Below are 23,241 nucleotides of genomic sequence, written 5' to 3'. Positions count from 1 at the left end.
TACAAGAAATGTGTTTACGTCTGTGAATTTGAGTTTTACAATAAGATGAATTAGCAGTTTAAAGGTATATCAATGGAAATAACATGCATTTAAACAGTATTTACTGAACTAAATAAATTGCATTTATTTTCAACTCATTTTGACCAGTTGTCAAAGCTGTGTGTGTTTGACAGACAGGCATGAATATCTCCCAAACTGCCTGGAAATGGATACCAATCACAATTTATTATAAATATGAGTGGCAGGTGGAAAAGAGGCCGATACAATCCAGTGAAATTCCTGCAATTTGTGAAAAAAGAATGGTAGAGGCATCTGAGGGCTTTGTGTGTGTGTGTGTGTGTGTGTGCTCTTGTTTTTGTGACATATCAGGACACAACTCTGTATAATGACATGGGTATGACACAGGTATTACAAGGAGAGGGTGACTTATGAGGACATAACCCATGTCCCCATTTTTCAAAATACTTATAAATCATACAGAATGAGTTTTGAGAAAGTAAAAATGTACAAAGTTCCCTGTGAGGGTTAGGGTTAGGGGTAGGGTTTGTGTAGGGCCATAGAATATACAGTCTGTACAGTATAAAAACCATTACGCTTATGGGATGTCCCCACTTTTCACAAAAACAAACGTGTGTGTGTGTGTGTGTGGTTCCCTTTGCTCCACATATTGCTCATTCATGGAAACTTTTTGTATATGAAGCACAATTGAAAAAAAACATATCCAGGCTTAAATCTGGATTCTTTCGATAATACTTGACCAATCTTAAAAGAAATTCTGAATAAATATCTGAGTTAATAAAAAGTGGCCCATACAAGATTAAACTAGAAGGCAGCAACCAAATTCTCTTTCATGTAATACAATTGTTTTGTCGGTTCTTATAAAGATCATTGATCTGATTTTATCCATGAAACATTACTTTTACATTTTATATTTTTTAATCATTGTATGTTTTTCTGTAACACAACAGCATTTATTATTATCAGCAATGTATTCACAGTACGTTAACTGTTTTCCTAAATAATGTTGTTCAGTTGCTTTGATGCAATCTTTTTTGTTTAAAGCGCTATATAAATAAAGGTGACTTGACTTGACTTAATGTTATATATTTTGATAAAAAAAAAATCTATATATATATATATATAAAATGTTGAAATTAACAAAGATGAATAAATAATGTCTTGTTCATTGTTAGTTTATATATTAATATAGTTCATATACAAGTGTAGTTGTGGCAATCATTTATTTGAATGCCTTATTGAGTCTTCAAAAGCCTCTTTATTTGCCTATTTTGTCTGCTTTTATCCCAAATTATTGTATTCATTTTAGTTTAGGATTTAAAAAGAAAAGACTGCAATCAAGGTTGTTGGGACAACATTTAGTATATATCTTGAAATATTTCAGCTCTTATTCGATTATATATTCTGATGTGTGCATATACAGATCCATATATAAACAGAACATTATTCAAATAATTTGTAAAAAGTATGGCTTGTTCAAATTTGTGGAAAGCTTTTTTCTTTTTTTGTGAAAATTTTGAGTAAAACACGGTAAACCAATAAAATAAGGTGGTACTTTCATGCATTTTAAACAGTTTGGCAGTTCATAGCAAGCATGTATGAAATTCCATGAACAGGAATTTGTCAGTAGATGGTCCATATGCTTGAAGGAATTACTGAACCTAAACCCGATTTTCCTCAGATATTGTGTGAACCCCAGCCAGTTCCCACAACGCTACCACTTCAGTGCATGCTGGGATTTGGTAAACTCTTTTATCAGCATTTGAACACACAGAAAACGAAATATCTTAAACATAATATTATAATGCACATTTTCAAATGTACCTCCCTCTGTTCTTAAAATTTCCATTTGCATAATTATCAAACTTTTATCCCACATCGCTCATCCATTTGCTCAGAGATTTAAATAGAAAATTAATCTGAAAAAAAAAAATTCATTACAATTCTATACAAGCAAAATCTCAAATAACCAAATTTATGAAACAAAACACACGTATGTTCATTTAGGCCATTTTTAAAATAGTAAAAAAAAATGTTGATCACAAGCTAAAAACCAACAACAACCGTTTGCATAGAGCTAAAGTCTAATAAAAATCTCAGTGAAGGTTGTACAGTATATATGTGCACAAAACGTGCATACAAGGAATGACTTTCCATAAAGAGACACTAGAAATGTGAATGTAGCCTATGTGTTTCCTTAAGGTGTGGTCACATTAGTGAAATTTTCGTGGGCAAAAAGGTCTACTGTCCATTGTCACAAGTGTAGCGATGCATGAAGCACAGAGTTCCTTTCAATCCAAGCAGCTTGCTATTGGTCAGTGGCTCAAATTCGTGTGACTAACTTGAACACAAACTGTTTTGCCATCAAATGAAACTCCCGATCGCAAGGATTCCTCTAGAAATGACTAAACTTCTGTACATGTGACCGCACCTTTACAGCATAATTCATGAGGCAGAACATTTGTTATGAATGAATGTTAGTAAAGCAGACAGGGCTTTAGACACTGGGCTGTACTACAGTTTCTTTTAAAGATTGGCTTGTGAGTTTCTCACATTTTTGATCTCCAATTCCAACTGTTTTATCCTTACATCCTTCTGGTTAAGCTGCTCCTTCAGCCTTCGGATCTCTTCCTGCTGCTTATAAAACATTTGTCGTAGCTATATGCAGAAACAGATACATAAATGCACATTAGAGGGAAGTATGAACACTTTTTGTACTAAGAGGGATGCCTGTTCATTGCTAAGCTATATTAGCATACCTCATTCTCTGTTTTTGGTGGCGAGCAGTGTGTGGAATCTAGTTGTCCGTTGCTGACGTAGGTTGTAGAGCGGCTCTTTTCATCTGTGGATGGGAACAGTGAGGTAGGAGGGGATACTTTGCGTGTGTTCCCTTCTTTGGCATCCAGCCGTTCCTGAATCAGCGGTGATAGTCCTGGCCGACTACGAGAATGCTGTGTCTCCATTGAGCCTGTTGGGTCTTTCCCTGAGCCCGGGTCCACATATGACTCCAGTTTACTTCCAGGCCTCAGAGACATCATCACAGGACCTGCAGAGCAAGTTTTTTATTATTTCTATGAAATTAGCAATAATGCACACAGTAAACAAACAACCGTTTAAAAAAAAACCCACAAAGATGCATTAAGCTGATTTAAAAGTGACAATAAAATATTATCATGAATAAATGTTCTTTGGAACTTCCTATTTTTCAAAGAATCCTGATTTATCATAGTTTCCTCAAAATATTAGGCAGATATCAAATATGAAATATTAGATTAGTATACATTTCAAAATATTACTGTTTTTACTGTACTGTTTTTATTTTGACCAAATAAATGAAGCCTTGGTGAGCATTAGAGACCCAAAACACACAACTAGTCAATAAATATCTAAATCTTTTATTTTTATTAGACTCTAACCTTTGTCTAGACCAGCGATCCACTCATCTGCTGTCATGGAAGGCTTGTTCCCAGCTGTCATGGGGTAAATGTCCTCTTGATAGGACTCTGACTGCAGAACAGAACACGATAACATCTGTGAGGCTGCTAGGGATCCTCATCAACAGGGATAGCATAGTAAAGTGAGAACTAACTCTACTTTTTGTCATATTTCTTTCTATTTGAATGCATGTGTGAACAGAATTGTGTATATACCCTTCGTGGAACAATCATGGATAGAGGTTCTATGAGACTTTTGATTGTCACTAGCTTGTAGAATCTGAAGATTTCACAGGAACACACATCAAGACCTCTCTTTGGCATGACACCTGGAAGAGAATGCAAAGACATGTTCTGATTGAAGTAATATCAAATAACACACTACAGTTTAAATTGCAGTCAAGTATTTTAAATGAGCTTAATTATGTCATAATAAAGATGAAGCTGAACATTCTCTATAAAACAATTACAATTAGTATAAATATGTCTGTGTGTGTGTGTGTGTGTGTGTGTGTGTCTTTGTGTCTGCTCCTGAAGGTAAAATATAGTACAATACTTCTCTGACATCTAAAGTTTTTAAACCATTTACTTACCAAACCTGATAAGTGAAAAAAAGGATGACCCAATTTCAAATGATTGAGGACGCTGATTTGTGCTGATGTTTGAGTACTTGTGCAAAGGAATGTTAAAATGGAGTAATAGATTAAGGATGTTGTTATAATTATGTTTTTGTGTGTGTATACATGTAAACTATACAAAGAGTACTCACCCATTCCCTTCTGTGGAAGAAGAGACCGGTATTCAGTCAAATAGTGCACATATGGCTTCTCTGGGCTGATTTCATAATATCTGATATTTCCATCACCCTAAAGATTAAAGGAGGATTGTGTTATCCATTAATAACCTGTATCATCAATTCAGCAGTAACAAACTATTTGCTGATCTGGTAGTTTAGGTTATATGTACTCACTTTTCCAGCTATGTAAAGCATGTGTGTGTCAGGGTCATAAAACGGGAAGAGAACACCAGAGGAGCCGTCCAAGTCCTCGGAATAAGACGGCTGAGAGAGGTCCTCCTGCAGAACACGCACGCACATGTGATTTTGGCACTTAATATATCTAATACTGTTAGATTACAATTTTATGTTATTATTATTTTTTAAGCAAAACCACCAAAAATATCAATGTAAAGTTATTACTACCCTGGATCCATATTTAACTCATCTCAGAAAGGTAGATGAGTTGTATTATAATGGTCAGTAAAATAACTGCTATATCATGATTGTAACAATAGGGGGAAATCTAAAGTAATGATGAACATGTCAGAACAGAGCTTGTATATAGAGGACAGGTCCATTCCAAACAGTCAGACATTAAAGGGATAGTTCACCCAAAAATCTAAATTAGGTCATTAATAACTCACCCTCATGTCGTTCCAAACCAGTAAGACCTCCATTTATCTTCGGAACGCAGTTTAAGATATTTTAGATTTAGTCCGAGAGCTCTCAGTCCCTCCATTGAAACTGTGTGTAAGGTATACTGTCCATGTCCAGAAATGTAAGAAAAACATAATCAAAGTAGTCCATGTGACATCAGAGGGTCAGTTAGAATTTTTTGAAGCATCGAAAATACATTTTGGTCCAAAAATAGCAAAAACTACGACTTTATTCATCATTGTCTTCTCTTCCGTGTCTGTTGTGAGAGAGTTCAAAACTCTGCAGTGTAGTGATATCCAGTTCGCGAACGAATCATTCGATGTGACCAGATCTTTTTGAACCAGTTCACCAAATCGAACTGAATCGTTTTAAACAGTTCGCATCTCCAATACGCATTAATCCACAAATGACTTAAGCTGTAAACTTTTTTAATGTGGCTGACACTCCCTCTGAGTTAAAACAAACCAATATCCCGGAGTAATTCATTTACTCAAACGGTACACTGACTGAACTGCTGTGAAGAGAGAATTGAAGATGAACACAGAGCCGAGCCAGATAACGAACAAAAGATTGACTCGTTCTCGAGTCAAGAACCGTTTGTGTCAGACGTGTGCGATTCGAGAACCGAGGAGCTGATGATACTGCACATGTGTGATTCAGCGTGAAGCAGACTGACACACAGAGCGTCTGAACCGAACTGATTCTTTTGGTGATTGATTTTGAACTGATTCTGTGCTAATGTTATGAGCCCAGGTAAACCGAAGGCTTGAATCAAGGGCAATCATCGCAAATAAAGTCATTAGGTCGAGCGCAAAAGAACCGGTGAACCGTTTTCTTCAACCGGTTTATTGAATCAAACTGTCCGAAAGAACTACTGGTGATCCGAAAACCGGACTGTACTGTTTGAGTAAATGAATTACTCCCGGATATTGGTTTGTTTTAACTCAGAGGGAGTGTCAGCCACATTAAAAAAGTTAACAGCTTAAGTCATTTGTGGATTAATGCGTATTGGAGACGCAAACCGTTTAAAATGATTCAGTTCGATTTGGTGAACTGGTTCAAAAAGATCCGGTTACATCGAATGATTCGTTCGTGAACCGGATATGACAAACTGCTTTGTTTTGAACTCTCTCACAACAGACATGGAAGAGAAGACAATGCTGAATAAAGTCGTAGTTTTTGCTATTTTTGGACCAAAATGTATTTTCGATGCTTCAAAAAATTCTAACTGACCCTCTGATGTCACATGATGTCTCACAGTGTTTGGAACGACATGAGGGTGAGTTATTAATGACATAATTTAGATTTTTGGGTGAACTATCCCTTTAACTAGGGCTTATGGCAAAATACCACCAAAAGTGACAAAAATGTCAGAGATATCTCGCTGTTTGTGAAAGTCAAAATTAGGAGTGTTTTATTTCTAACACAAAAAGTTTTTATTGTTTAAAAACAATAAAAATAATAATAATAATTGATCAGTCAGTATGCAACAAATTATTCAAAAGTTAAAACATTGTTACAAAACGTTTCTTAAAATGTCAAATAAATGCTCGAATCAAAAGTATTCTAGACCGTAAAAAAATAAATCTTACTGGAGCCAAACTTCTGAATGTTAATGTATTATTTAAAGGTGCAATAGGGGATTGTCTTCGGAAACATTTTTTGTTATTCTGGGTGAAATCTCTTCACATTTCTATAGTAATCATTAAGTTAAGTGGTCTAAATATTTTTATCTGTATTTATATATTCTGTGGAAGGCATAGGACCAAGAAATGTACATCCAATCAAAACGCTCTGTCCGAGCGTTTTTAATGGCTTTCCTACCTGCCTGTCAACATATGTATCTGCATACCTCTGCGCACCCTGCTTGCGCAGACAGGATACATCATCAGCGCGTTCACCCACGCTGTGCAGACAGAGCCAGAATGGCAGACAAACATCAACAGCCCATTCTTCCTTCCTGATATTGTAGTACTTTTCGAGTTTTCTCACTGGTGAATGACATGATGTAGCCCAGCGGTTCCCAATTCCAGTCCTTGCGCACATATTTTGCATGTCGTGTTTAGGTAACACATGCATTTATATATTTAAGAAAATTATGTTATGTTTATATATTAAATATATTTTTAGATAATATGAATATAAATATATACATGTAAATATATATATATATATATATATGTATGTAGTGTCCCTGTAGCTCAATTGGTAGAGCATTGCGCTATCAAGTGCAAGGTTGGGGGTTCGATTCCCCGGGAACACATGATAGGTAAAAAATTGATAGCCTGAATACACTGTAAGTCGCTTTGGATAAAAGCGTCTCCTAAATGCATACATTTAATTTAATTTTAAATTTAATTTTATTTAAATGTTTTCTAAATATATACGTTGTGTGTGCGTGTGGGTGTGTTTATATATATACATAATAAATATACACAGTACACACACATATATTATGTACACAAAATGGATGCGATTAATCATTGCCCAGCACTAGTTTTTATTTTAAATTATTGTTTGCAAATGGTTCAAAATGATTACTTCGCTACTAGAATTAGACCTATTTCCTTTACCATTTTATTATTTTATACTTTATTCCATTATTGGATAATGGTTCCTTGATGTTCAAGACATGGTTACAGTCTTGTTTTATAGGCAGTCTAGCCAAAGTTGCTCAGATCACAAATTTATTTCAATTAATAAATAAAAAATTAGCTTTTTACACAAAAAAGCAAAATAATGAAGCCTATTTTGAGAATCACCTACCTGATCCCAGAGTGCAATCTGACGATGGTTCCAGCGTGAATTGCCCGTAGAGAGGAGCATTTTCAGGTTTCCAAGAAATAGCACTTTACCGGCTTTGTGTGATTTGTTGTTGGTCTCCTGACATCACACATTACACTTAAGTGAGATTTAAAAGTAAATGCACATTCTTTAAAAAAAAATATACAACGTATACTTGTTGAAGAAAAAATGACATTAATAAAATGACATTAATCAAGTCTCTATAAGTCTTGATTATCTGAGTCACATGAAGAGACACTACAGTGTGAATGTAAGACCTCTGGGTAAAGTTTTTAAGGTGTTAGTTTTGGATGTGTGGTGTCAGAGGGGCACATTTCTGTGCAAGTACACGTATGATATGCTATGTGTATCCCAGTTCATAATTTAAATTCAGTGTAGACTAATTACTGGGTTAAAGTTGTGTGATGATACTAATATGAACCTCAAAAACATATGAATGACAGACAGAGAAGAACATCAAGCTAAATGCAACACACCTGTAAAAGTTTGCCAGTACGTGGGTCAATCACTCTGATCTTCTTGTCCTTACAAGAGGTGGCGAGTCTGCTGCCATCTGTGTTAAAAGACATGGAAAGAACCACGTCTAAGTGCACACTGATGGACCGCAGAGGGTTCTTGATCACCTGTTCAGGAACATCGAGCTTCCACACCATAACCTACACATCAACACACAAACAAGCACACATAAGGTAAATTAAGTTACTTTTACTTGCATCTAATGCATGTACACTATACCCAACAAAAGTCAGTATAAGTGGTTTTTTTTAATTGTTACAAAAGATTTAATTTTAAACATATGCTTTACTCTTGAGCTTTCTATTCATCAAATAATTCTGTACAAATCTGTATAAAGGTTTTCACAAAACATTAAGCAGCACAACTGTTTTCAATATTAATATAATAAATATATAGTTTTTTTTTAATTAGAGTGTTTTTGGAATGCTGCTTGTCTAACTAATTGCTGTATAATAATTTATTTAAGAGATCCCCCAGCAATATTAATAAGGTCACTGCAGATTTTGGGTCTCTTTCAGGTTGTAAATTAAATATACCAAAACTCAGCTGCAGGTTTACAATTGTAACTTGTAATTAAATGGACTGCATTTATATAGCGCTTTCAACAGACCACATGGCCATCCAAGGCACTTTACAATTTGCCTCACATTCACCCATTCACACACTCATTCACACACCGACTGCGGTGTCAGCCATTCAAGGCGCCATCCAGCTCGTCGGGAGCAACTGGGGTTAGGTGTCTTGCTCAAGGACACCTCGACACTTGGTCAGGTGGAGCCGGGGATTGAACCACCAACCTTCCGGTTTGTAGACAACCTACATGAACCACTGAGCCACTGCCACCCTGTATATTGCCGTGTTAAATATTAACACCAATGGTATATAAAGACTATTAAACCCTAAAGACTATTATTTACCCACAAATATGGTGTTATTTTGCCTGGTTTTGTTTGGTTTATGTTTTTTTATTTATGCCTTATCCTCTGATGGAGAGTTGCACTTATTAAACAATGAACTTTTATTCTTTCTTTTTAAAATACATTTAAGTAATAATTAAACCATTATCCTTAAACAATATTTAAGTATTTTACTTGTTTTCGCTAACATACTGAAACAATACAACTATTTCGACTCTGGCCACTGCAACAAAAGTTTAGGATTATTAAAGGGTGATGTGTGCTAAGAGCTTATTATCACTGTGAATATTTTAAATGTCTACCTGGGGACCATTTCTCAGAAATCTTGTCTGCCTTCATTCCATGAGAAAGGATGTGTACCTGATAGTCATAGCCAGTACTGAAAATGATGTTGTTAGCAGTGGGATGCCATTCAATAAGTCCGACACGTCGTGAATGACCCTGCAGCTCCTTCCGAGCCACTGTAATGTTCTTCATAACACCATGTTCAGGGATATCCCAGATCTTTACCTGTACAACAAACATGGGCACAAATGATAAACTGTGTATACTTGTGAAAACAATGTTAAAATTTATCAAGAACTTCTGTCTGAAATCAGCTACTGATCTGAAGGTAGAAAGTGGGATATGATACGATATGAGATAATCAGATCCATCTTAGTCAGTAATATGTGAATATGAAGCAATCTGAATTTGTGGCATGAGTGTATGCATACTATATGTTCACACTATTTAACTGAACAGAGATGACATCACTGAATTCAATGATGAACTGCCTTTAACTATCATTTTGCATTATTGACACACTGTTTTCCTAATGAATGTTGTTCAGTTGCTTTGACGCACTGTATTTTGTTTAAAGCGCTATATAAATAAAGGTGACTTGACTTGACACTTACTGTGGTGTCCTCTGAACAAGATGCTATGCAGAAGTCATTAAAGGGATTCCATTTGATGTCAAGTACATTGCCTCTGTGACCAGAAACCTTCGGATGATGAGGGTCAACCTTGCCAGTCTGAGAAGACACACACATAATTACACACCGATATTTGTGTAAATATAGAGAAGACAACCATGGTTGTCCAACCATGTATCCAAGGTTTGAAGTATATTTAGCATGGCCTAGTTAGTCTGCGCTGATAGAATTATCTAAAACATAAAAAGCTGTAACCAGCGATTATCTTAAATGTTATAACTTAATGTATTGAAGTTGAATAAGTAATGTTAAATCCATATATTTAGCTTAAATAAAAACAGGTTATTATGTATGTTAATATTATTTTGATTGTTACCTATAAAAGCAATTTGAACTTTATATTTATCAAAGAATCCACAATGATATAAGCAGTTCAGCAACAATACTAAGAATAAACGTTGCTTAAACACTGAATCAACTATTAGAATGATTTCTGAAGGATCATGTGACACTAAAGTATATAGTATATATAAAACATTGTTCATGTTTTGCCTGTTTTAAAAATAAATCTCACAAAATTTGTATTAAAACAAGTGACAAAATTGTTGAGAACACTTATATTCAAGTATACGTTCAACATTCAGATTTCTCAATTGACTTTATACAGTTATTTAGATATTTTACAGATTAGAATGTTTGTAGTGTAGTACGAAAAACTAGATCTAAGTCATTGCAAGTCTGACCAAGACTCATAGCATAGAAATGTGTTTACAAAAGACACAAGTCTCAACAAGGAGAACATCCTTTAGTAGGCAAAAAACAATTACGTAACATATGACTCAGTTAACAGGTGACGAAACTTGACTTTATCATTTTTTTTATATCTAAACTGTGGGCATTGTTTCTGGGTAAAGGCACTGAAATGTTGAATTGTTGAAACATGCATTAACTTGCATTGTGTGGTCAGACCATTTTATTTTATATGTTGTTACAAAAGCACATTTAATTGTGCACTTAAGTAAACAATAATATAACACTACTTTTTAAGACAGCATTTATTATTGGGGGAAAGGAGAAAAGGCAGACAATACGGACAGATGCCTCAAGGCTTTCATGTAACCTGTGCCATTCTTGAGACATGAGGTAATACCGGACTGAACATGAGAGGCCAACAGACCAATAAAAGCACACAGAGAGCTTAAGTGTGTCAGAACAGAAGAGTGTGTGTGACAAAAAGAAAAAGTTTGAGAAGCTATTTTTGTATGTTAGGCTATAAAATAATAGAAGCTCATAAATATGCAGATAAAAAGGTTTTTTTTAGATAACCTAAAGAAAAGTGGTACATAAAATACTATTGTATAGTATATAGTAACTTATGCAGCTCACTAAGTTGTCCTTTAAACTCCCTATTATGTTAAAAAACTGGGTACAACTTTTGAGTTATGGTTCATATAGACCTACCTTTGTTTCCATCCAGTTTACCAAAAATGTACACTGTGAAAACACTAATGACCTACCTAAAACAAGAAAACCTCTCTTGTAGCTTGTTAGAGAATGAAAAATTGAAACAACATACTTATTCTGACCTGTACATATTAAAATATATAAAAGAATAAGTGAGCATACTAATTTTCTTTTTTTAAATGACTAAAACATTATTGCTGACAAATGGCCAAAATTTAATAGTATAGTATTTTGGGGGAAATTAATTAGTCTTTTAAAATGCCATAAACTGATTCTTGTGGTAAATATGCCTGACAAGATTGTTACACTGAATGACATCTTAGTGTCTGTTTTCTGTAAATCATGGTAAAAATTTATGATTTTTTTCTTTTTAACTTTAATTCAACAGGATACTTTCTAATGTACTGAAAAACAACAATAACAATTCATAGGAGCATAGAAGTTATTGTTCTGATGCTTGAAAACCCTTTTTCGTCTTTGACCCATGCACATTCATGACACTAGAGAAATATTCAAAAAAATGTCAAGAAGAAATAAAGAGTTAACCTGTGTTTTAATCAGTCTTAAAATTTAATGTGGGTATAAATAATGCAAACACAACAGCATTTACAGCCCATACATTATCAGTGCTAGTCACAGATATGAGCGTGTTTCACTTACGTGATTGATGGACAGTACCAGGAAGGCCCCACCCCCTGCACATTCAGTGATGACGGCGATAAAGCGAGGGTTGACGGTGCAGAGGTGATTGTCATGAACACTCTGGGTGATGGGGACACCATCATAGCAGTTCTCTTTTGTGGCCGGCTTTCCAAACACATGGCGATACTTGGAACTACGGTACTGAGGACGCCATGTCATCTAGATTGAAACAGAAGATGGATACACATTTGACATTACTGCTGATGCTAAAATGGCACAAGTTTGAAAAAGACAGAAACAGGCCATGGGGGGAGAGAAAAAACACGCATTTCAAATTTTGAACCTGAAAAATATTCATAAGTGGCTCCCATGAGGGCTGAAAGTTCTGTGTAGAAAGAGTATTTTTCCTGGTAACTCTAATATTCAATGAAGATCATGAAATCAGCTTATAGAATGCTGAAGATCTAACAGAACACAAACATAAAAGTGAATTGGCCTGCAAACAACTAATCAGTAAAGATTAAGGACACAATCTGACAATGGAGACCATACTAAGTTCTAATCGATGCCATATTTTTTAATTATTATGATTTCATTTATTACTTTTCCAAAGGATCTTAAAAGAGTTAACTGGAAATGAATGTCCATGACGCAAATATAGCAGCCTCCAGGTCAGAGTGAAATATGCAATTGCGTGCATCAAAAAACTGCAATAATATTGACTAAAATTACTCTATTTAATAAAACTGTTGTTTTTACTTTTAGTTTTAGCCTTACATGTCCACATTTGTCTAAAGAAGGACACTGGGCTAAATGTATTAATGTATTTTTTTTCAGTAAATACAGGGGAGAAAACGAATATTGCGAAAGATGATTATAATTCAAAATAACCATTTCCTAGTTTAATATATTTTAGACCTTTAATATTCTTGTGATGGCAAAGTAGAATTTTCATCATTGTCACATGAGTCATGACCCTTCAGAAATAATTTTAAAATGCTTGTTACTCAAGAAAGTTTTGCTGCTTAATACTTTTGTGTGGTTAATTTTTTCAGGATTTTTTGATGAACAAAACGTCCAAATTAATTGAGAAAAAAAACCATATATCTACAGATTAATTAATTATCATTAGACTTGTACATAATCTTGGCACAATTTCACAGAGAGCTACACAGATTTCCACAGAATTCGAACTACACATATCCATCTGATACGTGTTTGATTATGACATTTTATTGCTGTTTTTTGATGATACTCTCAGCTGCCCCATAAAGATTTCCACGTGGGCATAAAAAAATTCACCTTCTGCAGGAAACAAAGAAAAAAACCTCACTAGCCAACTTTCTAACAATTTCACGAACAAAATGCCTGTCAGAAACATCTGCAATAACCCTGATGACTGTGTAGATAAATGCCTTGTGAAAACAGCATGACTGATTTTGATTGAAAGATAAAGTTAACAGGTACTAGATAGACAAGCAAGATCAAACTGCAGAAAGTCTGGTGTTTCCACGACTGGATTTACATATCCGTGTTGTGTGCAATTGAATTCTGAGTGTGGAGATCCAAATCTGGAGAATATGGTGACTAAAACAGATAACGGTTACAGATTTGACGGTTTATATGCCTGACTGGAACTGCAACTATATGCAACTAAAAATGTTCCGTTGATTTCATAGTATCCCGAAGTACACAAAAAAACAAACGCACATATATTTAAACACACCTGTGATTAAAATACTAATCTTCCCTTAAATGCAATGCATCGTGGACCAGAAAACAGTCTTAGGCAATACAGGCCGAGCATTGAAAAACACGTACTGTATACTAACACTATGTCTGATAATTTATTAGAAAACCTCTACCATAAATCCATACTAAAATATATTGAAATTAAGTAGAGAACATGAAAGACTGCAACACTGTCAAGCATATGAGGAAATCCTTCTGTGGCAGGATTTGTATATGTTTGAGGTGTTCAGCTTTCAAAGCCTGGTGTAATAATTAACGAAGTGATGGATTATCTAGTGTGGGTGTGGTGGTAGGTAACAATAGATATAAAAATCATGGCAATACCACAACCTTCTTATTAATGTTTGAAGCATAATCAATAAATTAACTTAAACATTAAGAGTAGATGCCATCCAGACAATGTGTCAATGTGGAACATGACACTTAAATCCATCTTTCTAGACGAAAAGTTTACAATTATTTATTTTTTTCTGTTGTTTGTAGCTGGTTTGTAGCAGCTCCTGTTGTTTACTGCATTAACATAACCAAAAAAAGTTTAAGCCTCGACATGCAGATAATAATAGTAACAGTATCAGTACCATAACTATAATTATAGTACGCATTGTAATATCTCTCCAAACTCTATCTGGCCTGAAATAGGCTAATATAGTTTTCAAAGACCTGAATGGTTCTGTAACATCAAAATGAATTGCGGAAACTACTCACCCTGTCTGTGCCGAGCACACGAAGACCTGAGAGAACAGAGGTGAAGATGCAGAAATAAAACTAGAGAAAATATCCCTATATGCCACTTCCACAGGCGGAGTTATTCCATTTAAGATCTCTTGTAAAACATCACAGACAAAGAAAAGATGACAATAAAGGAAGAAAACCCTAAAGACGGCTAGAAAACTGATGTTAACCCTCAGTAAATGTGGACAGTATGCCAGCAGCACGTCCAGTGTTTGTGAGCGAAGCAGGTAAGAGATCATGTGTGCACACTCCCTAAATGGGTGGCGCCTCACAGCAGAAAGCACAGGGGATGGGTAGGTTTGAAGGAAAGATAGGAAAAAATCCCCACAGTGATTTCCTGTACATTCATCACTAGGGCTAGGGTGTTAAAATGTCTTTATACTTCTATATTCAATAAATGTATTGACAGTTGTGTATTTTATTAGAACTCGCAAATGCACCAATATAACCAACTTCTAATAAACAGCCAAAGGTATCAATATTTTCACTGAAACAAGTCACACAAAGATCATGCATACAAACTACTCAATCAGAATATGAATCAATTCAGTGAAACAGACTGTTAGAATTTATTCACAAGAACGAATCTCACAAACAATTATGGCATTTTAACTGCTTTAATATAAGGCGATTAAAACATTTGAGGCAAGGAAAGATTAAAACCACTGCAATATTCACAATTTTGCTTGATTCTGTGAGATTTCAAATAATTATTTATTCCATGGAGCTGTGGTGTGACAACTTCTTTTCTACATTTGCCTTTCTATTTTTGTTCAAGGACCTATATTTAGTTTCTCTATTCTTTTGGATGTGCGTGCTTTTGTTCATTTTCTTTCCCCAAAGAATGTGTTGGGAATTTTTGACATCACCCATTCTCATGGTATTCAAATCTGAATCTGTCTGCTGCAAGAAAGACATTTCAACTGAGCCGAAGAAAAGGCTGTTTTTCTGTTTTACTGTACAACAAGGAAAGCTCAGGTCATTACCAAGTGTTATCTGAGAACAGCAGAGGCTTGATAGAAATATGATTATGCTACGTAAATAAGCAGGGTAAAACAAATACACAGGAAATGAGGACTGGAGTCGTAAAAGTGGTAGAGTTACTGGATGCAACTCAATATGAGAAGAGTAAACACACACGGGGACAGAGTCCAGTCCAAAGGTAAGGTAAGGTTTAGTCTAAAAAGAGCAGACGTTAGTAGGAGAAGTATCATCTCTATCAGATGACTTCAAGGTTTACCTGGAAGGCAAGTTAGTAACTGAACACCTGCAAAGCATAGGAGGATAGGAATCAATGACTTGCTGCAGGCGAACGTCAATCACAAAAAAAAAATAAAAGACAGAACCATTAGCGATGAGGTCAGGATGTGTTATCTAAGCAATTAGAGAGCAGCTTGACACAGCTTTCTGGAGGCCTCCAGAGCTGACTAATGTGCAGAGATTACAGACGTTATGCTAAAAACAGAGGAAAAGCTCTATGGGTCCAGATCTTTCAGTGTGGAAAGGTGCTTGATCTTGAATGAGGAGATCTCCATTTTGACAATACACCGCCTGGTTTCAGTTTCTGGGCCTTTGAGACCTCACTAAATCCTGACTGTGAGGATGGGGCACTGGCATTAGTATTGTCTTGAAGTATCCAGGTCACTGTTATGTTAACTGACCCCACAATCTTGAGAAAGACTGTGTTTTGATATGATAAATCTCAGCTATGGGCTCTAGGAGGGTCTGGTCGAGTTTGTTTATCCTGTCTCAACTCTTCACTCTTGCAGAGAAGGTCTTCTTTAGGTGTAGTTTGATCTGGAATAAGGACATGAGTGCATGTCCTGAATAAGTAATGATTAAAACGAACAACTTTATTGCTTTATTGCACCAACGCAAGATCATGAAACTGAGTCCGTAACAGTATCTGTTAACTGACACCCCTAAAGTCCAAAAATAAGCCAGTGACATGATAGCAGTTGTAGAAAGCAATAAAAGCTTGATCATTTCTACAGATTTCAACACAAAATGTTAAAATAAAATCTTGTTCTTATCTTTAAGTGTACTAATAAAAAAAAAAAATCAATTTTTTTTTTCTAAATGAACAGCCAAGGCTCAATGAAAATCAAGGTGTTTCTGCACGATGTAATTTCTTCTCGCATGTTTCAAAACACTGACAAAGTGAAATGCCAGTCAGTTGCACAAAAAGAGCATTTGGTTTTATCAGAAAAAAAAAGATCTGGCAAAGTTATATTACACTGGTTGTTGTACGTATTGTGGCAGTTCCGAAATGAAATGTCCTGTAAGCGGTGCTAAAATGTTAATGCTCTATGACATTTAAAAAAATAATGTACTAACACTAAACCCTAACCTAAACATAACTGAAAAGCAAACATGAGATTAGAAACTAGTTTCTGAAGCAACGCTAAAACTAAATTTCCAGGTTAGAACACATTTTGCACATGCCTACCCCATACATTCTGTCTTACATATACATTTATTAATTTAGCAGATGCTTTTATCGAAAGCGACTTACAATTTGGGAATATATCAAGCGATTAATCTTAAAGTGGCTAACAGACACAGGAAGTGCTAGTCATACCAAGTTTCAAGCATTGTTCAAATAAGTACAAGCTAGACAGAGAAAGGACAGGGGTTGCAAGATCATTCCACCAGCCAGGAACGGTAAACCGTTTGCTTCATGCGATTTGCTTAGCAAATACTCAAAAATCTTCATTTGGGACTGGTATAGAAGGTGATCTACTTTTGGGTTTGGTGAAATCTTTAAGGTGAGCATCAGTTTGTCAACGCATGTGTTGAGTAAGGAAAAATGCAAATATATAACCAATGTGCTAAAGCTGAAGGATGTGACTCATTTGCACAGCTCTTTTTTTCTTCAAAAAGTGGGACTGTTTAATTTGACATTCAAAACTTACATTTGAATTTCCCTTTTAAGAGAGAAAATCTAGCTACTGAGGCTCACCAATCTGCTGGTCCTGAAAGAGAAACTTTTGGATATAAATATCCCCAATTTGTTCTTGAGAAACAAAACAGTCTATGATTATGTATTCAGCTATATCAAGAATAGTAGTTGCTTGTTAAGTCAAAATTGTGCAACATCACTTGAAGCTCACAAAGTGAATCACAGGATATAATAATGTTTGCAGTATGGGTGGATGGTACATATGTGTCACATGGCTTCACTCTGCTAGCAGACACATTATTGATTCGTATAATATAGGTAATATGTTAATAAGGAACTATGGCTTCCTCAAAAACTCAGTGATCAGTATTTTTAGTTCATAAATTAAGTGTGCTACATTTGTGCAACAACTGCTGTTTATTAAATTTATGTTAACATGACCAACATAACAAAATAGTAATTTCTCCCCCATACAGACGATGAAAGGGAAACTTCTGATGTATTAGTGTGTATTATAATATCATATAACAGACATTGGACACTAAATACATCCACATAAAATGTGTTTATATACATCATGAATGTCTATTAATTTGTTCACCTGCCTAAATGAAGGAAAATGTACATCCTAATATTGCAAACAAAACAGCCATCTGCTCATCTAAACACTACGACATTTAGAAGAGTTTATGAAACCTGAAACTAAATCAATATGTTTATTGACTAATACAAAGCAGGGATGTGCTGCACACACAAATGATATAATGACTCGAGCATTACAGAGGGATGTGAAGTCAGGAAGATTCCATGCCACTCAATAACCCGTTTAAGAAGAGAGGAAGCTGGGAAAGGCTGCTTGATGGCTTTTAGAGTGGGTACAGTAACTTTAATGTGAAGCTAAAAATAAAACAAACTGCTTTGTTTGGTAGATTATGGATGTATCTCTCTCTCTTTCTACACACACACACACACACACACACACACACACACACACACACACACACACACACACACACACACACACACGTATATACTGTAGAGATATCGAATAAGTGACATTGTTCAGTATGAAATATGAAACAACATGTATGTATGTATGTATATAAGAGTTGTTTCATATTTAGCAATGTTGCTTATTTGTTAATGGTTGTTTGTAAGCTCCCAGCATGCATTGCAGCATGAATAAATGAGGTGGTAAGGATTGTTTTGCTGTTTGCTGACTTGATTTATGTTGCTGTTATTGTCACCATTGTAAGTTATTAGTTTTGTATGGGTTATGAGCTCTTTTTTTATGATGTTTGTTGATTGTTATTGAGGTTTCTGTGCTAATTGTTAAGGACCATGTGTCTATATTTTATTACTGCACATAGTACCAATATTCAGATGTCAAGATCACAGTTCAAATGAACTGTGTATAAGAATGAAATATTTCTAAAGCTTATAAGAAAATTTGCGGCATTGCTAATTTATTATTTGCGCAGCAAGAACTATGTATTTGTTCTGACATTAACTTTTTAGATGAATAAGACATTTTTATTTAGTGCATGATCAAATTAAATTTGGTCAAAGAAAGTAGTATTGCGGTATTACGATTACGTCAAGAGAACCTAACATTATTGTCGAGAATATGTAGACTTATTTCTTTGCCCAACAGCTCAACAACTGAGTGATGGACTGCCATTCTAAAAAAAAAAAAAAAAAAAAAAAAACCTTGAATCAATATATGGGTGTGCATTTCCATCCACAAATGTCTACCTTCACCAAAAGCAAGACGAAGTGAAAGAAAGTCCCTGTGGATTCCATGTCAGGTCCAGACAGAGCGAATGTCATCTATTAGATTTGAGTCTGTTTTTTTTTTTTTAATGTCCAATACCAAATCAGCATATTAGAATGATTTCTGAATGATCAGAAAAAAAGTCATGTTAATTTGTAATAATATTTCACAATATTACTGTTTTTACTGTATTTTTGATCAAACAAATGTAGTCTTGGTGAAACTTTTCAAAATCATAGAAACAAAATCATGTATCGTTTAACCTCCATAACTGACTGTTCAACAATAACCTGCTAGTCCATTAGTTGACCACCTCAACTCTAGTTCTTGTATTTGCTAAATTAATAATAATAATAAAGAAATAAATATAAAATACTATTTGAAACACTCACCAATGTGATTTACTGGCACTTGTATCTAGAGCTACTTGTATGTTGACAGTGCTAGCAAATGGATTATATACAATTGTGTATGGTTCATCAATGCAGCTTCAACCAAACTGTTTCCAAGTAAGAAAGAGGGTTAAGCTTACTAATTGGCATTGTTCTTCTCACCCTGTACAAATGCTCACAAATTTTTGTTTGCTTCAGTAAGTATTCTCACCTGTCCCAAAATCAACCAACTAATCAAACTCATCAGCCTATGATGAGAATTTTCACTGAACTGTTGCAAATGTACAGAAAAAGTATCATTAAAGAGTAAAAATGGAGGAGCCAGAGTCATATGTGTATAGGTAAAGACCCAGACTAAAGCAGCACTCATGGCTCATGGACGTGTCTGAACACGACCAAACCTCTCTTTGACATGTTTCACCCTCAGGACTTTGACACCTGGCAACCCTTCTGAACTGTCTTTCTTTACCTGACCTCCCCTGAGTGTCTGTCTGTCTGTCTAAATCAGCAATACAACCAGGCCATTTCCTCCATTTAATTATAAAGAATGACCATATTCAAGACAATTCAACTAAACATTAGTGCTCTGACAGACATGTTTTATGATAATGATTATTTGTATTAGTATTTTTAAAGAGTAGGCCTAAAATTAGAATACATGTCCAGGTTGCTTGTTTGATAAAAATTATAAATTGTATTCAGATTATCAAAACTGTTGTTGTGGTTATAATGGTCACAAATGGAAAATGGACACTCAACTGGATAGTTCATCCAAAAATGAAAACGAGGACTGAATTTTCATTTTAGGGTGAACTAGGACTATCGCTCTAATTAATGTGATATATCTGTCAATGTTACAAAAATAAATAAATAAAAACTTTTATCCTTCATTTTAAAGATGTGCAGTGAAAGCATTTTCGCTACAGAAATGCATCTAATGTAAGCGTCAGTTCAGCTCTGGAAGGGATAGAGAAAAGGTCTAAACAAAATAAACACAATAAAACAAATATCACTTTAAAATAAGTTTTCACGGGTTGACATTAGATAACTAGCCTATTAGTTAACATGTACTAACAATAAAAATAGGCCTACCTCTAAGGCTTTTTTAATTTTAATTAACTAATCAGGCTCATGATGTTACAGATGTATTGCTCATTGTTAGTTATGTCAGTGCATTAAAACTAATGGGACCTTATTGCAATGTTACCAAAATTAACACAGTAGACTACATAAGATGAGATAGGTCACAAGAAAACAATCTGTAATATCAAAGAAAGCCTTCTACAATCAATTGTTCGAATTATCGAATCTACACTTATTTGGCAATTTATCAAATTATGTTCTAAGGTCTCCTAAAGTCGCTCTTTCACCGTCAAAAATAGCCTCTAATAATAATAATAAATTACATAAAAAACACAGTTTGGAACACAGTATGGAAAACTACAGCTAAGTGTAGGCCTATATATAATTATGGGTTTTCTTACCTTTGTGATGGTCATGCAGTATGAAGAGAAATGAGAATAACCCAAGGCTGCTAGATCCGCGTCTTTTTAAATACTCATTCGCAGAAGTGTGTCAGAGAGAGAGAGAGAGAGAGAGAGAGAGAGAGAGAGAGAGAGAGAGAGAGAGAGAGAGAGAGAGAGCGAGAGAGAGAGAGAAGGGGAGCGATTATAGGATGATGCCGCAGTGTTTGAGGTGAGGTGTGAGCATCAGCTGGCATCTGTTGGTGTTCACTATGGGACGCAAACTTGTCTTCCTAAAGGGGCGCTTGGGCGCTCAGACAGACAAACGCACCATTGAGTTTCATTCAAATCCCAAAACACTGTTCTTTTAATTCGATACATGTATACACTATAATGTGTAATCGTTTAAATATATTAATTCAGAGAACTGTTATCCGGGAAACAAATGGAAACATTATAAAATAATCTCTATAAAATCATTAAATAAAAGTCTTAGTAAGTAATCACAAAACTACTATGATTGGTCCAAGCTTCTACAGCGAAGTGAAAAGTAACATATACCACGTGACACCGCGGTGTGCATGTTACACAAGCATTTGTCTGGACAATAATTTCGAATGATTAAGAGCATTCTCGACAAACATTAATACTCATTTTGTTTAAAGATATGGTTAAGAGTTAAAACAAACCTTAGTTTTTTGTGATAATTAGACCTGTCCAATTAGAAAGTACTTGCACGCACTAAGACCCGCCCATGTTCATTCTGTGTATTCCGTTCACCGTCCGTCCCGTCTTTCGATGTCTATGGGTGTGAGGCGGCGCTGCGGTGGAGTAAAGGGTGGGGAGATGATGAGAGATGATATAACCATAGACTGTGGATATAACCCATAGCCCATAACCTGTGTTTGAGAACACTGTCCCCTCCCCCAGTCCCACAGTAAACAATCTGAGGGCCAAAAATGAACGAAAAACATGCAAATAAATAAATGAAGTATATGTGCATGATAAATGTGTAGCCTATGTATAAATACACAATAAATTATAAATCCGGTCGGACTTTTTTTTTTTTAGTTACACTAGCTACTAATATCATGCCTGAATACGATCTTTAATATTGTAATAGCTTATTAATTTTTGTAATACTGTATTTATTATTTTTTAAACGTATTTATTTACGCTGTTTTTTTTTACAGTGTGATGATGGGGTAGTCAGTGTTTTTTTTTTATTTTTATTAATCACAGAATACATAGTTTAACCGGAGGATTTGGCTGGTCAGAATGGTCCCGGTAGGCCCTGCTGGTAAATACAGAAATACACCAGTTTGTTTCAATCTTTCTTCATGGCAGCTGTTCAAAGATGCATATTCTTATTCTATAGCATATTTATATTTCAAATAAATGCTGTTCTTTAAATGACAGAATTACCAAGGGGTCTGTATAGTACAGCATATCCATTTGGAAAAGGGGGACACTTTCTGTCACAGGTCCATGAATTTTAGCAAGGAGTCTGATACACTTGTCTTCTTGTTGTTGTCTCTCTCTGCACTGGTTACTGAAAACAGGGCATTCCATCACAGGTAAATGTTTTAAAATATAAATATAAAAACACACTATTAATATTTTTAAAAAGAAGAATATTTAAAATAAAATGTTTTATAATATTGCAGTTTTGATACTTTTGATTTTAATACTATCTTTAACAGAAGAACAAACTGTGGTGTACAAATAGCAAACATTTAATTATATAGTAGCAGTTTTTTTTTCTTGCCAGCACACAATTTTTTTATGGGATTGTTGTCTGTAAAGCTGCAAAACCTGCTGTATGAACTTTAATATTACAATTCCTAAATAATTGTTGTATAATTCATTATCCAACATGATCATGAATGCAGTTCATGGCAAAATTATATTTGTGGGAATTAACAGTGGGAAAGTTCTCACTCAATCCTCAAACACATCTGTATATTGAACAAAACATCAAGAACATGAATTCAAAACTTTAGTTTAAAACCAAAACATCACAGACAAGCATTTATATAGTTTATTCTAAGGAGGCGTGTTTATCCATAAATTAACCA

The 23,241-nt window shown here is 34.9% G+C and overlaps 1 protein-coding gene across 2 annotated transcripts; it reads right to left on the bottom strand.

Moving 5' to 3' along the window:
* Positions 1-1,647: 1,647 nt before the first annotated feature.
* On the bottom strand, positions 1,648-21,324 carry coro2aa (coronin 2Aa). 2 transcript variants are annotated; one of them, XM_059554061.1, is made up of 12 exons: positions 21,185-21,324; positions 12,167-12,367; positions 10,025-10,141; positions 9,486-9,635; positions 8,169-8,348; positions 7,654-7,770; positions 4,423-4,527; positions 4,222-4,318; positions 3,669-3,781; positions 3,435-3,525; positions 2,778-3,064; positions 1,648-2,676 (listed from the first exon to the last, which is right to left on the bottom strand). In XM_059554061.1, exons 1-12 carry the CDS (start codon positions 21,197-21,199, stop codon positions 2,545-2,547), a joined length of 1,605 nt encoding a protein of 534 aa, XP_059410044.1. In that variant the 5' UTR covers positions 21,200-21,324; the 3' UTR covers positions 1,648-2,544. The 2 variants fall into 2 exon arrangements, with proteins under 2 accessions (XP_059410044.1, XP_059410045.1); XM_059554062.1 differs by lacking the exon at positions 21,185-21,324 and adding an exon at positions 14,606-14,857.
* Between the last annotated feature and the right edge of the window lie 1,917 nt (positions 21,325-23,241).

This window comes from Carassius carassius, chromosome 7, assembly GCF_963082965.1.
Source record: "Carassius carassius chromosome 7, fCarCar2.1, whole genome shotgun sequence".
Lineage (NCBI taxonomy): Eukaryota > Metazoa > Chordata > Actinopteri > Cypriniformes > Cyprinidae > Carassius > Carassius carassius.
Note: the sequence above shows the minus strand (reverse complement) of the source record. Positions and strands in the feature narration are given on the sequence as shown.

Bases quoted from the DNA above. Each gene is read 5' to 3' on its own strand.
- coro2aa (XM_059554061.1), bottom strand. The intron at 4,319-4,422 runs GTGAGTACATAT...TTTAATCTTTAG, and splicing joins TGCTTTACATAGCTGGAAAA to GGTGATGGAAATATCAGATA. The intron at 3,065-3,434 runs GTTAGAGTCTAA...CTTGCTCTGCAG, and splicing joins GATCGCTGGTCTAGACAAAG to GTCCTGTGATGATGTCTCTG.